The sequence below is a fragment of the Ictidomys tridecemlineatus genome, chromosome 11, assembly GCF_052094955.1.
Source record: "Ictidomys tridecemlineatus isolate mIctTri1 chromosome 11, mIctTri1.hap1, whole genome shotgun sequence".
Taxonomy (NCBI): domain Eukaryota; kingdom Metazoa; phylum Chordata; class Mammalia; order Rodentia; family Sciuridae; genus Ictidomys; species Ictidomys tridecemlineatus.
The window spans coordinates 10,862,233-10,877,671 of record NC_135487.1 but is presented as its reverse complement, the minus strand read 5'-3'; the positions used below and the strand labels follow the sequence as shown (position 1 = coordinate 10,877,671).

Sequence of the window (15,439 nt, the reverse complement as noted above, 5' to 3'; positions counted from 1 at the left end):
TACAGTACAAAAAAAAAAAAAGCCCTCTAGGAAACAGTCTCAAAACAACATTGTCAAGATTTCCCTGAGAAGCTGGGCACACTGGTGCACACCTATAATCCCAAGTTTGTAGTTAGCCTCAGCAGCTTAGTGAGACCCTCAGCAACTTAATGAGATTGTCTCCGAGTAGAAAATAAAAGGAGCTAATGGTTGGGGCTGGGGTTGTGTTCAGTAGTAGAGTGCTCACCAAGCACACGTGAGGCGCTGGGTTTGATCCTCAGCACCTCATAAAAAAATTAATTAAATAAATAAAGTTATTGTGTCCAACTACAACTAAAAATATTTTTTAAAAGTGGGGGGGCTAGGATTATGGCTCAGTGGTAGAGTGCTCGCCTCGTATATGCAAGGCTCTGGGTTCGATCCTCAGCACCACATAAAAATTAATAAATAAAAAATTAAGGTATTGTGTCCAACTACAACTAAAAAATAAATATATTTTTAAAAAGATCATTTAAAAGTGGGGGGGGGCTAGTGGTAAATTATCCTGAGTTCAGTCCCTAATACCAAAAAAAAAAAGAATTTTCTGAGAAGAGGGAGATGTTCTACATCTAGAGCACTTGAAATGTGGCTTATGTGTAGATCTAGAGCACTTGAAATGTGGCTGATGCAACTGAGAAGTGAATTTTAACTTTCGTGTGTGCGTGCAGTGCTGGGAACTGAACTCAGGTCCTGAAGCAGCAGCTCTACCACTGAGCTACATCCCCAGCCTGTTTGGTAAAACTTTAATTGATCTAAAAATTGAATAGACACATGTGGCTAGTGGTGACCTATTGGTGCAGAACCACCTATTTAAAGATTAGGGCTGGCCTTAGGCTCCGACACTGATTTATCCTTTATCCTCCTCCACCTCAGACATTCCAGGCACCTGCTCAGGAGTTCATTGGTGCTCCGCAGACGCTGGGCTTCACGCTGGGCATCCTCTTGGGCCTGAGCAGCCCCATCCATCTTATCCCGCAGGCGCTGCAGCTGCTCCTCTAGGGCACGCCGCTCACCCTCGCTGTCACTAAGCTGCTTCCGCAGGGTGCACATCAGGTCCTGGCTCGCCTCATAGCGACCACGCATGTCCTGGGGCATGGGGGTCACTGAGTCTGGGGAGCCTACTTACTCTGCTGGTTCCGGGGAAGCACACCAGGCTACAGTGGGACGGGACTAGGCCGGGGCCTGGCCTGCAGCAGGAGAGGGGGCCTCTGCCCCTGGGACTGGGATTCCACTCCCCTCCTCTGTGGCCTCACCATTCTAAGTCCTCACCTCCCCGGAGTCCCAAGCAACTCCAATCTAGGTCCCCATGAAGTTGACAATGCCGAGACCACTCTTTCCTCTGCTAGTTTCAGACTCCACCCGCAAGGCTCCTCCCTCTGGCCCCCTGGTTCCACCCTCGGAACCTCTGGCTTCCAAGCTCCTCCCGTCCCAGCAGACTCCTTCTCCCAGGGTCCTGGCTCCCCCAGGACTCTGGCTCTGCCCCCACCTCCTCCCTTCCCAGGCTTCACCCCACTTCATCCCACTGTGGGCTCCAATTCTGCCCCAGAGCTCTCAGACATCTCCTTGACACCTGAACTCCCAGGTCTGCTTACTGGCCCCGCCCCCAGGCCTATGGTCCCGCCCCAGGCTGTGGCCCCGCCCCCTGGGCACCCAAGCCCCTCCCCCAGGAGCTTGGCTGGGTACCTGGCTATGGCTAGGGATGCTCAGGCCCCTTCCTACCTGAACCTGCAGCTGCCTCTTGTGCAAGGCCGAATGGATCAAAGCAAGCGTGGAGGAGTCAGAGCAGGCCGGGGACGGGCCTCGGCGAGGGGAACGGCCGCGGCTGGGCGAGGAACGCCGTGGCGGGGACGGGGTCCGCTGGCCCGAGAGACCCCGCAGGCTGCCGTCCAAGGTGTCTGCTGTGCGCTCCGAGCCACTTAGCTGGACACCGCTCTCTGTGTCTGACAGGACGGCCTGGGGTGGGGAAGGTGGGAGCAGGAGCCCAGGGGTTGGCCGCGCCAGGCCCAGGCCAGGCAGCCTCACGAAGTCCCTACGGGAAGCCTTGGGGTCCACCTCCCCCACGGGCGCTCAGCCCACAGCTCTCCCGCAAGGCTCATTTACTGCAAAGACACCATTCATCGGTTCGCACAGATGGCCTGAGACTGGGAACTCCCAGCGCAGGGGCGAGGTGAGCTAACTGGGGTACCCAGGGCCATCACTCGCTTTAGTTCTGCCAAAGGCCACCAGAGGGCGCGGCCAGATGCCCAGGCCTGCTTGCCAGACCTTCCCAGAGCTCCCTTCATGCACCTGTGCCAGGTCCCTCAGGGTCTGCTGGAGCCCTTCTGTGTCCTCCAACTCCAGGGTCGCCTGCTCCTGTAGCCGCAGAGACTCCTGGAGTGAGACAAAGAGCAGTCAGGGGCTGTGCCCTAGTGTGAAACTCTACCTTCTACTCCCTCCCCGGACCACCACCTATCAGGTGGCCTCTATGGCTATCCATAGACCAGCTAGCAGAACCCACTGCCCTCAGAGGCCCGGAGAGGCAGTGTCCTGTCCCAGTCTCCTGGAGGAGAGCCAGACTCAGCCCCACACAGAAGGTGACCAATCCAGGCAGTGCCCTAGGGAGGATCCCTCTGGTAGGAGGCAACCATGCTCCTCTGGGAGCTCAGGCAGGAGTTGGAGTCCTACTTCCCTGCTTACTGGGTTGGAGAACACTCTGTGCAGTGGGGATCATGAGGCAGGGCCGCTGGGAGTGTGGAAAGGGATACAGAAGGTGACTGTTCTTACCCTAATCCTGGCACATGATGTGGGGGTGAGTAGCATGTCTGAGTAGCCCAGCCCTAAGCCTGGGTCCATGGATCTGGTCGGGCCCTCATCTACCCACCATAACTCACCAGGGCCTCCAGCTTCTCAGTGAGGGCCTTGTTGACCTGATCCTTCTCCAGATTCTGGTTCTGAAGGCGCTCCATGGCCAGGGCCAACTCTGTCACTCTTAAGGTAGGGAAGCAACAGAAGTAAATGAGGGACCTGCCCCAATTTCTCCTCAAACCCACTGGCTTCTGGGTCTTTTGTTTCCCCAAACCTGAGCAGAGCCACTAAAATCCACTTCCCTAGCTGTGTGACCCTGGGCAGGTCACTCTTCCTTCTGGGCTTCAGACTTTGCACCTATAAAATGGGACTGAAGTCACCACTGTCGTGTCTCTTTGGAAAGCACCCTGGGCTTTGTCCAGGAGGCAGAAGTTAGGGGCATGGGTCTCGTCCTCACAGGTCGAACTGCTCATGATGTGCCCTGGGAAAGAGCCCTCTGAGTCCCACACAGGGACCTGGGAAGCCTGGCTGAGCCCAAGAAGAAATAGGGTCTGATGCGTGGAACAGACACTCCCTCTCCCCGAGTCTCTAGGTGCCCCTCTGTGGGGAAGCTGAACTTGAACAGTGTCATCATCACCCACCTAGCACTGAGTTCAGCCTTGTCCAGGTCGCTCTGCACCTGCAGCTGGGACAGGTCCTTCTCTCGGAGCACCTTGGCCTGCAGCTGCTCCTCCAGCTGGGCCTGCAGCAGCACCTGCTTCTCCTGGGCCGCCTGGGCCCGGCTCTCTGCCAGCTTCAGGCTGGCACTCAGCCCCAGGCCCACCTCTTGGATAGCCCGAGATGTCCGGGCCAGCTCCCCTCCCAGCTGCCGCAGGTCCCTGAGGAGAGCACAGGATGGGGATGGGATGCAGGGGACTACCAAATGCAAATTAAAACCACACTGAGATGTCACTTGTCACTATCAGCTTGATTAAAAAAAAAATGTTACATAAGGCCCAGTGTGGGTGAGGCTGCGGGGAACCAGGCCCTCCTCCAAACGGCTGGTAGGAGGGTAAATGGGTATAACTACAATGGAGACCAACTAGGAGAGCTCAGAAAATCATGAATATATAAGCACTTTGCCTTCCAGCTCCACTAGGAATGCACCCTGCACACCCAGACATCCAGCACGAGGGGTGACCCATGTGCACTGTGTGCTGTACTGCCTGCCCCTGTAAAACTCCCGCCAGGCACAGTGGTGCACACCTGTAATCCCAGTGACTCGGGAGGCTAAGGCAAGAAGATCAGGTTCAAGGCCAGTCTCTGCAACTTAGCAAGACTCTATCTCAAAATAAAAAATAAAAAGGACTAGGGATGTAGCTCAGTAGTACAGTACTCCTGGATTTAATCCCCAGTACCAAAAAAAAAAAAAAAAGTACTGGTGACAATCTAAGTATCCATCAAAAGAGGAGTGCTGGGCTGGGGTTGTGGCTCAGAGGCAGAGCAACTGCCTAGCACATGTGAGGCCCTGGGTTCAATCCTCAGCACCACATAAAAATAAATAAATAAAATAAAGGTATTGTGTCCAACTACAACTGAAAAAAATAAATATTAAAAAAAAGGAGTGTTATTAAATAGATGATGGTATATCCATTCAGTGGCCTACTTTGCAGCCAAGGAAAACCAATGGGGAACCTCTTCCTAGACTGATATGGAGCCATCTCCCAGTAGTAACTAGTAGGTGAAGAAAGTATCTTCAAGAACTGCAAAGATGGGGCTGGAGTTGTGGCTCAGTGGTAGAGCACTCGCCTTGCATGTGTGAAGCCCTGGGTTTGGTCCCCAGCACCACATAAAAATAAATAAATTAAATAAAGGTATCGTGTCCACCTACAACTAAAAAAAATTTATGAAAAAAAAGGAACTGACTGAAAGAATAGCGTTATGTTAGATTAGGTGGAGGGAAGTGAAAGGAGGGGAAGGCAGGGGATGTGAGGATAAGAAAGATAGTAGAATGAAACAGACATCATTACTTTATGTATGTATGTGACTGTATGACCAATGTGATTCTATAATATATATAATCAGAAAAATGAGAAATTATACCCCATCTAAGTATGATATATCAAAGTATATAAGTGTTTTCTACTGTCATGTATAACTAATTAAAACAAATAAAAAATTTAAAAAAGGAACTGCAAAGATGAAACTCTACCCATATACCCATAGTATTTACCCAAAAAGGGGGGGGGGCAGGAAGAAAGAGAGAGAGAGATGGGACTGAGAGACTTGCTATATTTGCTTGTATAGAAGAACCTTGAAAGGTCACATAGGAATTTTTTTTTTTTTTTGGACAGAGTCTTTCTATGTTGCCCAGGTTGGTCTTGAACTCTTGGGCTCAAGAGATTCCCCCCGACCCCACATCAGCCTCAGGAGTGCCAGTACTACAGGCATATGTCACTGCACCTGGTTAAGGAAGGTCACTTAGGAAACTGGTGACACTGATTGACTTGAGGAGAGGCGGGAAGTGTCTGGGATCAGGTAGGAGATTTCCTACTCTGTACCCTTGTGAAATGGGAACCTTGAGAATGCTGATTAAAACTAAAGTCTATTTCAGATCCATATGTAGGTTAAATCTGGTCCTCTCTTGAATGCACTGTAAGGCTGGGTATCCAACAGTGAAGACAGGAAGTGCCTCATTGGCATCCAGTTACTGTGCAAAGGCGAATACTGCAGCTGTCTATTCTCGTTGAACCTCTGGAGCACCAAGAGCATCACAAAGAGAGGCACACAGGCCAGGGCCTCCTGATGGAGAACACCCTCCTTCCTGCAGCCTTGCCAGAGAAACAAAAACGCCAACCTGCATCTGATCTAGCCTCAGATCCAACGTGCAATTCACAGGAAATACAAGGAACAGAGGAACATGTTAAATGATACCTCAGGGACACAACCAGCAAAATCCAGACTATGGGAATCTCTGGGATAACTGACCGTTTTCCTAACAAATAATTTAAAAGAGACTTAAAAGGTCAAAAGAAAAAAAAAAGTCACATTGTGTTAATTTTCACTGTTCCTGATCCAAACAAACTATGAAGATGAAAAATGGAAATCAGACCCTGACTATTTCATGATATTGGAAAAGATTAATTAAAAATTTTTCATGTGGGCTGGGAGTGTTCGCCTGGTACGTACGAGGCCCTGGGTTGATCCTCAGCACCACATAACAATAAATAAGTGAAATAAAGGTATTGTGTCCAACTACAACTAAAAATTAATGTTTAAAAAAATTTTTTTTCATGTGAAAAAGGAAACATGGGGCTGGGGGGGTCATGGCTCAGTGGTGGAGCGCTTGCCTAGCATGTGTGAGGCCCTGGGCTCGATTCGCAGTACTACATATAAATAAAGGTCCATCAACCACTAAAATATATATTTCTTAAAAAAAGTAAACACATCAGTTTCCTGGCTGGAGGTGCAGCCCACAGCCTGACCAACTGCCTCTAGCTGACTATCCATGCTAACAAGGACATAGCCTCTGCTCAGGACCAAGCAGGGCCAGGCTCCCTGCCGAGTGAGGCTCTCCTTTCATTCCTGCTATTCCTCTAACCCCACCAGCAGCCACTCTCTCCCATCCTAGAGACTTTGCTCATGCTGTTCCCTCTGCCTGAAGCACCTGGCTCTGCTACTTCCAACCCTACCCACACCTCAGGGCTCCTTGCAACTCCCACTTCCTTCTGGCTTCTCCACCCTTTCATCCTTCTGAGCTTCCAGAACATTCCCTTTGTCTCTGTCCATGAGCCCTTGCTTCTTTGATCTAGAATTTTTGTAGGAGCCTGTCTTTTCACCATTAGATGTTGCAAGGGTTTTGGTAGCAGAATTGAGTATTCTAGTGGATTTAAAGCAGGAGCTTCAAATCTTAATTGACACAGCTGTTTGGCCTTGGGAAGGTCACTCAACCTCTCTGAGCCTTAAAGTCCTCATCTGTAGACTGGGAAATACTACAGTTTCTACCTCACAAGGACACTGTAAATATCAGGTAAAATAACAAGTTCGGAGAGCCTAGCTCTTGGTAATCCCTAGTTAAGCGTTGACTGCCGGTAATAGGCCGTTACCCCAGTTGCTCTACATCTCTACAGGGCCCAGCACACAGTAGGTATGCTGAGTTGAGTCTCATTTAGGAGGCCGCTGGCAGGGCTTTACCTCTCAGTGCCCATCTTCACCTCGCTGACCAGCCGTCGGAACCCCACGACCTTCCTCCAGAGGAGGAGTAGGCGGTTGTGTTCGTTGCTGCAGTAGGCATTGAAGGACTGGAGGGAAGACGTGCTGCGTGAGGGGCGGGGCGAGGCGCTGGCTCCTCCCCCATCGTGGGAGGAAGCAGGCAGAACCTTTCAGTAAGGATGGTGGCAGTCCCTACGCCCTTATCATGAGGAGTAAAAGAAAATGCACACGGCCTGTGTAATCAATGTAAACTCCCGTTATCCCAGCAGCTCCGGAGGCCGAGGCAGGAGGATCAAAATTTCAAAGCCAGCCTCGGCAATTTTGTGATGCCCTAAGCAACTTTGCTAGACCCGGTCTCTAAAATATAAAAAGGGCCGGTGCTTAAGCGCCCCTGGGTTCAATCCCTGGTACCAAACACAAAGCTAAACAAACAACTTTGCTATGACCACCATGACCTCTGCTCACCTGCGCCGGGCCGCATTTCTGCTCCCATTCCCGTGCGCCCCCCATTCCAGCGCTCCTTAAGGGCCCTGCACGCGCCAGGCTGCCCACACGCACCTCCTCCTCGCGCCTCCACGCCGCCTCCCGCTGCTCCAGCTCTTTACAGCTGCGAGTCCAGTCGCTGGTTACCTTGCGAATGTCCTCGCTCAGAGCCTGATTGGCGGAGCCTGCCTGGTCCAGCTGTTCTCGCAGCATAGCGTTCACCTGGGCCAGGCTGGCACTCCTGGGCCGGGCACAAGGGGCCAGTGGGCACTCGCCTACCCAGGGGCAGCACCACCAGCCCTGCGCCCTCCTTACCACAACCTCACCTCTGCTGCTCCTCCTCCAGGCGGAGAAGGGCACTCTCCAGGTCTTGGCTGTGCTCTGTGTCCTAGGTGGGAGGGGGCAGCATCAGACAGGACAGGCAGAGGGAAGGGCCTACACCCACCCACCCTGATACCCACCCTCAGCCGCTGCTGCTCCAACTCTGTGGACCTCTCTAGCAGCTGCTGCTCTAGCTCGGAGCACCTCTTCTTGTACTGGAGAATCTGGGGATGGATGGGAAGCAACGGTTTTCCAGGAGCAGGGGCAAAGCAGAGGAAAGTGAGGGCAAGAGCGGGAGTGGGTGGCCCTGACCTTGGCCTGAAGCCGCTGCACTAGCTGGGCCTGCCTCTGCTGGCCCTCCTGGTAGGCCTGCAGCTTGCGTCGGTAGGAGGCCTGCTCCTCCTGCAGCTGCCTCCGCAGCTCCACACTCTGGCGGACCAGCCCCGGGGGCTCCTGTGGCTCCAGCTCCCCAGATTCCAGCCGCATAGCCTGCTCCAGCTGCAGGGAAGGGCCCTGGGTGAGAGGCCTGGGCCCCTAGGGAAGGCAGGCACAGGCCTCTGCAGGGGCTGCCAGGATGGGCCCGGACCACAATGCCTTGTAAGTCCATAGCCTGGCGCCCCAGGGAGCAGGCGCATGTGGGCAAGCCCAAATGCAGTGCATGTATGCACAGGCTAATGCAGCTGTGCATGGACAGACAAGGCATGCAGACACACAGACAGGGCACACACAGGCACATACAAGTTAGCCACCCACAACCAGGTGCATGCAACAGTAATGCGGGGTGGGGGGGTGCCATAGCAGCCCAGCCTCTCCAGAACGCTTCACCCTGCTGTGCTGATTAGATCGGCCTCACCCCCACCTGGACCTGAAGGTAAACTCAGAAAAACCTGGATGTTTGTTCCCCATTATATCTTTTCTTAATTTTTTTGTTCCCGTTGGTGTTGGAGTGGCATGAATGGCACGAGCACATGTGAATCCACCCAAGGGGCAGGCACAGGTCCACACTGCAGAGCCCAGGCTTACAGACATGTAACACACACAGGCATTCTCAGATGTCCCCAGGGTGACACAGTGAGCCCCCCAATACACATGGTGCTCTGTGACATCATCCTATCTAGAGCCTGCTTCTCTCCCTTTCATGCCCCCTTACAGGGGGCCTCTGCTGCTGCTGCCCTGTACCCCCTGTGGGCAGTGCACGATGCCCTCCAGCTCTGGCCACCACACTACCATGGGACCCTCTCAACACCCTAAGGCACTGGCTTTAGAAGGAAGGATGTGAGGGAGGAGGGAGCTGAGGGGAATGGATTCTGCAGGGCGGTGAGCACACAGGGGGCCTGAGGACAACAATGGGGACAAGCCCAGCTGACTGAGGACACCACCCACTTCCCCTGCACCTGGTCTGCTAGAGCCCAGCAGGGCACTGATGCCCATGCAGGTGGAGCCACATTGGTCACAAGGAAGCCCGCAGGAGGGCTCTGTGTGCCACCCACAAAGCCAAGGACAACTTCATGTCACCCACTCCACCCCAGGGATGCTGGGGGAAGGCGGAGGCCTCGCCGTGAGAGGGAGGAATGCTGGCTAAGGGGACTGAGGGGTGGCAGTGGGGGCTCTGCCTGGACAGGGCTGTAGACCTGTGGTAAGTGTCTGTGTGGAGTCCACCCAAGTCGGGCGCTGTGCAGGTGCCCCAGCTGTACGTGATGGAGGTAGCCCCGAAAGGCGTGAGCATCCTGAGCCAAGCTTACAGCCCGCTGGCTGGGAGTGGGATGGATTTAGCCATGTGTTTTCACGTGTGCTGGGGACATGTTGACACTCTGGTGAGTCCAGGCCTTCACACGCACCTGGGCGAGGTGGCCTCTGTGGTCTACATCATGGCGCGGGCCCCATGTCTACGTGTATTGGGTGTGAGTTTACAGTCATCTGGGTGTCGGGGGGCCTGGGCATGGCTCTCAGTGGGGCCTGGGAGGATCTGAGTGCTACATGTCTCTGAGGTCTGTGTGTGCCTTCGTGGGGCTGACTGGCAGATGGCTGTTTTGTGCCCCATGCTTTTTGTGTCTTGTGTATCTGTGAGATGTGAGATGTGTGCTGTGCCACCTGCATTATGGACACATGACAGTGGTGACACTGTGTATTGGGATGACTCTCCTGAGGGCAGGTGTGAGGCCTAGCTGTGGCAGTGGCAATGGCTGTTGGTTACAGCATGTGCACCGTGAACCCGAGTGTGTCCATCTCTGTGGGGTCTGACTGTGTGCTCTGCACCCGCGTGCCCCCAGCGCTATTCGCTTCTGTGATCTGGAGGGTTCCATAGTGCCAGGGGCGTCCCGCTTCCCCAGTGCTCACAGCCAGGCCACTCCTGGTCACACCTCCACCCTCTCCACAAACCCTGCCCCTAACAAAACAGCTTTTCAATTTTACTTGCAATTCAGAAAGGAAGGTGGCTGCCACCAGGCCAGGGATCAAAGAAGTTTACTGTGTCCCCTAGCAACTGGGGCCCTAATGCCACCATTCAATTCACTCTGTCCATGTTGCCATGGACACTAAGAGAGGTGGGGGGTATGCTCTGGATCCAAGGGGCGAGGCCACCTCCCTCCTTCCCCTACACCTGCTCCTTAGGGACTGTGAGTCCTCTCTTTGACCTGGGAGGTAGCCTCTGGGAAGCCCCTGCCTAACATGCAGTTCATAGGATGTGAGCCCCCTCACTCCCCATCCCAGGACCATCATGGAATGAATGATCAGAACAACCTTCCTGATGGCCCCCAACCGGGTCATGGCATGCGCTGCCACCCATCGGCACAAGGACAAGTGAGCTTCAGGGGAAGGCTACCCATGACCAAGGGACTCCTACCCTGGGCCCACCACGCCCCCTCCAGGCCTCAGTTTCCCCCTTTGTAACAGGTGACTGCCGGCAGATGCTCTCTGAGGACCCCCATTAGGAAAAGCCTCGAAAGGGGCTGGGGATGTGGCTCAAGCGGTGGCGCGCTCGCCTGGCATGCGTGCGGCCTGGGTTCGATCCTCAGCACCACATACAAACAAAGATGTTGTGTTTGCCGAAAACTAAAAAAAAAAATATTAATAAATCCTCTCTCTCTCTCTTAAAAAAAAAATGTTACAGCTGCTTCAGTAATTTGGGATCCTCCTGCTATCTCTAAAAGCGAATTATTTTTTTTTTTTTTTAAGAGAGAGTGAGAGACAGAGGGGGACAGAGAGAGAGAGAGAGAGAGAGAATTTTAACATTTATTTATTTTTTTCTTAGTTCTTGGCGGACATAACATCTTTGTTGGTATGTGGTGCTGCTGAGGATCGAACCCGGGCCGCACGCATGCTAGGCGAGCGCGCTACCGCTTGAGCCACATCCCCAGCCCCTAAAAGCGAATTATTAAAGCTGTTCCTGCATGTTTAAAAAAAAAAAAGGAAAGGCCTCAAAAATCCTTCTAACCCAGTCCCAGGCCCCAGATGGGCCTCAAACTGCCTCACACACAGGAGAGTCACAATGCCAGGCTCCCCCTGCAGGCTGTTCAGAAACACCCACCCAGGACGCGAGAGGGAACTGTCTAGACTACCTTAGGCCCCCACCTGGTGCCGCAGCCCCAGTCTCAGCAGCTGTGTCCCAGCAGGGAAGGGACCTGCCAACTTGCACCTCGACATTCTTCTGCCAGCCAGGGACAGGGCTGGCTTCACTGTCATTTGGAAGTTGGCATTTAGAAGGCAGCCCCTGGGGGCCTGGCCCTGTGCCAGGAGCTGTCACCATTGACAATGTGGGACCCAGCCAGCCTGCCCTACACACACCCTGCAGTCCCTGGGAAAATGTGTTCTGTGCTGTCCCCAAAACTAGGGGCCGCTTTGGCCCCCCACGCTGCTCCTCAGCAAGTCCCAACAAATTGGGGGCTTGTCCAGGCGGGCAGCTACCAGGACACAGGATCATCCCCTGACTACACACAGAAACGCACACACCTCTCCAGCACGGCGTGCAGACCTCTGTACAGACAGGCCCAGCCTAGGGGTCCCAGGCCAACCCTGGCCCTTCTGCTAACAAAGAGGGAGTCCTGCCCCTCTGGGTTCCTTCCAGATTCTTCATCCCCAGGATCCCTGGCTGGCAGCTGGCAGGGGGGAGACCTGCTTCTTGTCTTAACTGGCTGTGCAGCCCTCGTATGGTGCTTTCCCTCTGAGTCTCCATCTTCTCTTATGTTAAATGGGCAGCATGATTCTGACAGTAGTTCATTAAACGTAAGTACTTTGCAAGTTACTGGCACATAGTAGGCACTCAATAAATGGGAGCTACTGTTACAGCTGTGACTACTGCCCACAACCTCCCACCTCCATCCCTCTGTCCACACACACTCCATCCCTCATGCAACGCTCACCAACCTTCTGTCACCACCAACTCCCCAGGGCCGCCTGCCATGAGCCTGGGGGTTCAACAGGCAGTGTGCCAGGTGCACCCTGCCCCTGGCCCTCACCTACCTCCCCCAGCCCCTCACAAGCCACAGCACAGGTGCCTGGTGATGGACATGCAGACAGGCCTGGCTTCCTCCTTCCCTGCCCAGGCCTCAACCCCGGGGAGCAGTGGTAGGTCTTGTGGCTGTCCCCAACCAGCCCACAGAATTTTTTGGGTGCCTGTGCCACCCGACCCAGCAGCCAGCCACTGCCTCAACCCCGGTGCCATGGAACGGGAGCCTGGGGAGATGTCCAGAGCCTTGAGGGGTTGAAGGGCCCCTAGGGGTCTCGTTCTCTGTGCCTGACACTCAACAGGCCTAGGACAGATGAGACTGAAACACCCCTTGTTCCATGTCCCCACGGGTCCTGCACAGCAGCTATGTCACCCTCCCACCCCCACAGCAAACAGGGAGAGTGGAGCCACGGCTCAGGGCCATTCCAGCCACAGAGCCACAATCTGCTGCCAGGCTGGCTTGATCCAGGGCCCACCTGCTCCCAAGTGATCCTGGCCTGGCCTCTCCCTGCTCTGGCCCGCCCCGGCAGCACCCACCCTCTCGCTGGCCGCGCTGTACTTGATGGCAAGCTCGTCGCGCTCGGCGCAGCTCTGGGCCAGGAGGTCCTCCACGCGGGACAGCTCCTGCTGCAGCAGCTGGTTTTCCTCCTGCAGGGACAGCAGTGACGCCATCTCTGGGGCCGGTGGCAGGGCTGGAAGGGACGGAGGGCATGTGGTTGGCTCTGCCTGGTCTAGTGGGACAGATGCCCCACCTATCCCCAGGGGCAGAAGGGTCAACCAGGCCCCAGGGAGGACCCTGGGTGGGAGTGGCTGCAGCTCCAGGCCTGAGGACCAGGCAGGCGGAGGACCAGGACAGGGGCTAAATCTAGACTCACCCTCAGCTAGGTGTGGTCCTCAAGACCCAGGAAGGGCAGGAGCCGGGCTCAGTCTGGGATTGAGGGGAGTCCTCACTGAGTGAAGCCCCGAGGTGATCTTTTGTTTGTTTCGCAGCACAGGGGCACTTTACCAGAGCTCCACCCCCAACCCTTTTTATTTTCTCATTTTGAGACTGGATCTTGTTACGTTGGTAAGGCTGGTCTTGAATAGGTGATCCTCCTGCCTCAGCCTCCCAAATTGCAGGGATTACAGGCCTGTGCCACAAACCCAGCAAAGCCTCGAGTTCTTTTTTTTGACTACTGGAATGGAACCCAGGCACTTTTTAACACTGAGCTACAGCCTCAGCCCTTTTTCATTTTGAGACATGGCCTCACTAAGTTGCTCAGATCTGCACTAAATAGTTGAGGCAAGCCTCAAATTTGTGATCTTCTTGCCTCAGCCTCCTGAGTCACTGGGATTATAGGTGTGGGCCACCATGCCCAGCTTCTGAGTTCTTGATTCCTTTTCCAATTACTATTCTTCTCAGGGTGTCACTTGCTCATCCATAAAGTGGGTGGGAGAGTACCAGGCCATGCCAGAAAAACAGAAAAGCCTCACTCAAGCAGGGGTTCACATAACTCCTAAGGCTCGAGCTAGTGTAGGTCAGGTTGGGAGGAGGAGGAGGAAGAGTGTGGAGGAAAAGAAAGGTGGGGGGGGCAGGATTGTCCTCCTCTTGTGGGCTGCCCTTTGACCCTGGGCCTCAAACAGCTGTTCCTCCAGCTTGGGGTGAGGGCGAGTTCCCCCAGTCTGGGGCTCCAGGGTCCCCACATCCCTGGTCCTCCCAAGGAGAGGTCCCGTCCCCAACCTGGCAGCTGAACAGGAACCACGGCAGGAGGACCCCAAACACCCCCAGCACAGCTGCCAACTCATAGCTGCCCCATGTGTGTCATTCCTAGATGTTCAGGCCACATAAAAGGTCCCTGCAAGCTGCCCACTAGGAAGAGCAGGTGCCATCAGACCTCTGCAAAGTCCGGGTGGAGCTGAGGGGCGGCCCTGTAATCTCAGGTTCCGCCAGCTCACTCCTTCCCTGAGAGGGACTGAGATGTTGGGGTGGAGTCTTCACAACAGCTTGGGGAAGGGCCCTTCCCTTCTAGATGCATCCAATGGGGAACACATAAGCCTACGTAGGCAAACCACACCTCCCAGGCTCCATTTCCTCCTCTGTGAAATGGGCCCTTCCCTCAAAGTCTTGCACTTCCCTCAGAGTGAGTGTTGGAGAAATGGATGCTATGATCCTGACTACAGAGGAGGGGTGGGAGAACAGGTGACCTGTGGGCAGGGTCCCTGGCGGGCCATGGTACCTGGGCTCTCAGGCTGGGAGAGGTTGCGGGTGACAATCTCCCTGATGCAAGCCGGCAGGCTGGTGTGCTGAGAGTCCTGGGCAGGGTCCTGCACGCTCGGGCTCTTCTCCTGCCTGGGTCCCAGGACACTTCTCTCCAGTGTCTGTGGGGAAACAGAGAGGGTCTTCAGGGACCTGGGACCCCGAATTCCTGGCCTGAGGGGAGAGGATAACAAAGTCCTGTGGTCCAAAACACAAGTGTCCAGGAAACCAGAGCGAAGCCTAGGAGTCAGAAAGGTGGTCATGTGGTCTGGCCCTGGAGGGAGGCCCCTGCCCAAGGGTGGGAGAAGAGAACAAATCACACAGTGAGGACTCAGCCCCAGCGGGACATCAGCGTGAGGAGCTCAATCCAGCTGACCCTGGATGGGTGAAGGTCCTTCTGTGTCAGAGGTCAACCAGACCCTAAAATCTAGGAGTAGGGATCCCCTTCCTCCTGCCACCTGGGTGCCCTTAAATCCTCAGACTTGCCAGGATCTGTGAGCTGGGGCTGTGTACCCGCCATCACCACCACACCTCTCCCTCCCTTTGGCCCCCAGGATGCACCCACCTCTTACCACACATAGGCCCTGCTCCCCTCCCTGGACAGGGTGGGCACAGCCCCAGCACCCACCTGGATTACCGTCTCCAGTGCCAGCTGGGCCTCCAGCGACCCCACCAGCCCCAAGCTCATGGGGGAAGAGGCTCTGGGCACTTCCCCGTCCCCTTCTCCAGGGCCCCAAGACTAACTTAGCTGCCCACCTCTGGACACCCCTAGCCCAGGCCGCTGAGCTGAGCACCAGGCAGATTAAGCTTAAATCCGGCGGCGCCCCCACGTGACCGGGCAGTGGGAGGAGCGGGGCGGAGCAGAGGATGGGAAAGGAGAGGAGGGAGAGCTACAGCTGCCCAGGAGGACCGGGAAGTGGGGACAGCTGGGCGCAGAGCCGGAGGGAGGAGAGAGGGGAGAG

The 15,439-nt window shown here is 54.9% G+C and overlaps 1 protein-coding gene across 12 annotated transcripts in view; it reads right to left on the bottom strand.

Moving 5' to 3' along the window:
- The window catches only part of Crocc (ciliary rootlet coiled-coil, rootletin), a 47,651-nt gene that overhangs the window by 25,973 nt on the left and 6,239 nt on the right, over positions 1-15,439 (bottom strand). For 7 of the 12 annotated variants that reach the window (XM_078025387.1, XM_078025381.1, XM_078025385.1 and 4 more), the window contains exons 3-14: positions 14,458-14,599; positions 12,779-12,933; positions 8,110-8,295; positions 7,938-8,021; positions 7,803-7,864; positions 7,552-7,717; positions 6,976-7,082; positions 3,444-3,680; positions 2,889-2,985; positions 2,305-2,388; positions 1,738-1,971; positions 905-1,104 (exon numbers count right to left, since the gene is read on the bottom strand). In XM_078025387.1, the coding sequence (XP_077881513.1) occupies positions 905-1,104; positions 1,738-1,971; positions 2,305-2,388; positions 2,889-2,985; positions 3,444-3,680; positions 6,976-7,082; positions 7,552-7,717; positions 7,803-7,864; positions 7,938-8,021; positions 8,110-8,295; positions 12,779-12,913 (1,592 nt within the window). In that variant the 5' untranslated portion in view covers positions 12,914-12,933; positions 14,458-14,599. Of the gene's footprint in view, positions 1-904; positions 1,105-1,737; positions 1,972-2,304; positions 2,389-2,888; positions 2,986-3,443; positions 3,681-6,975; positions 7,083-7,551; positions 7,718-7,802; positions 7,865-7,937; positions 8,022-8,109; positions 8,296-11,745; positions 12,740-12,778; positions 12,934-14,457; positions 14,600-15,105; positions 15,342-15,439 lie in introns of those variants that run through there. The other 5 variants (XM_040287971.2, XM_021733706.3, XM_078025383.1 and 2 more) reach the window with 4 other exon arrangements.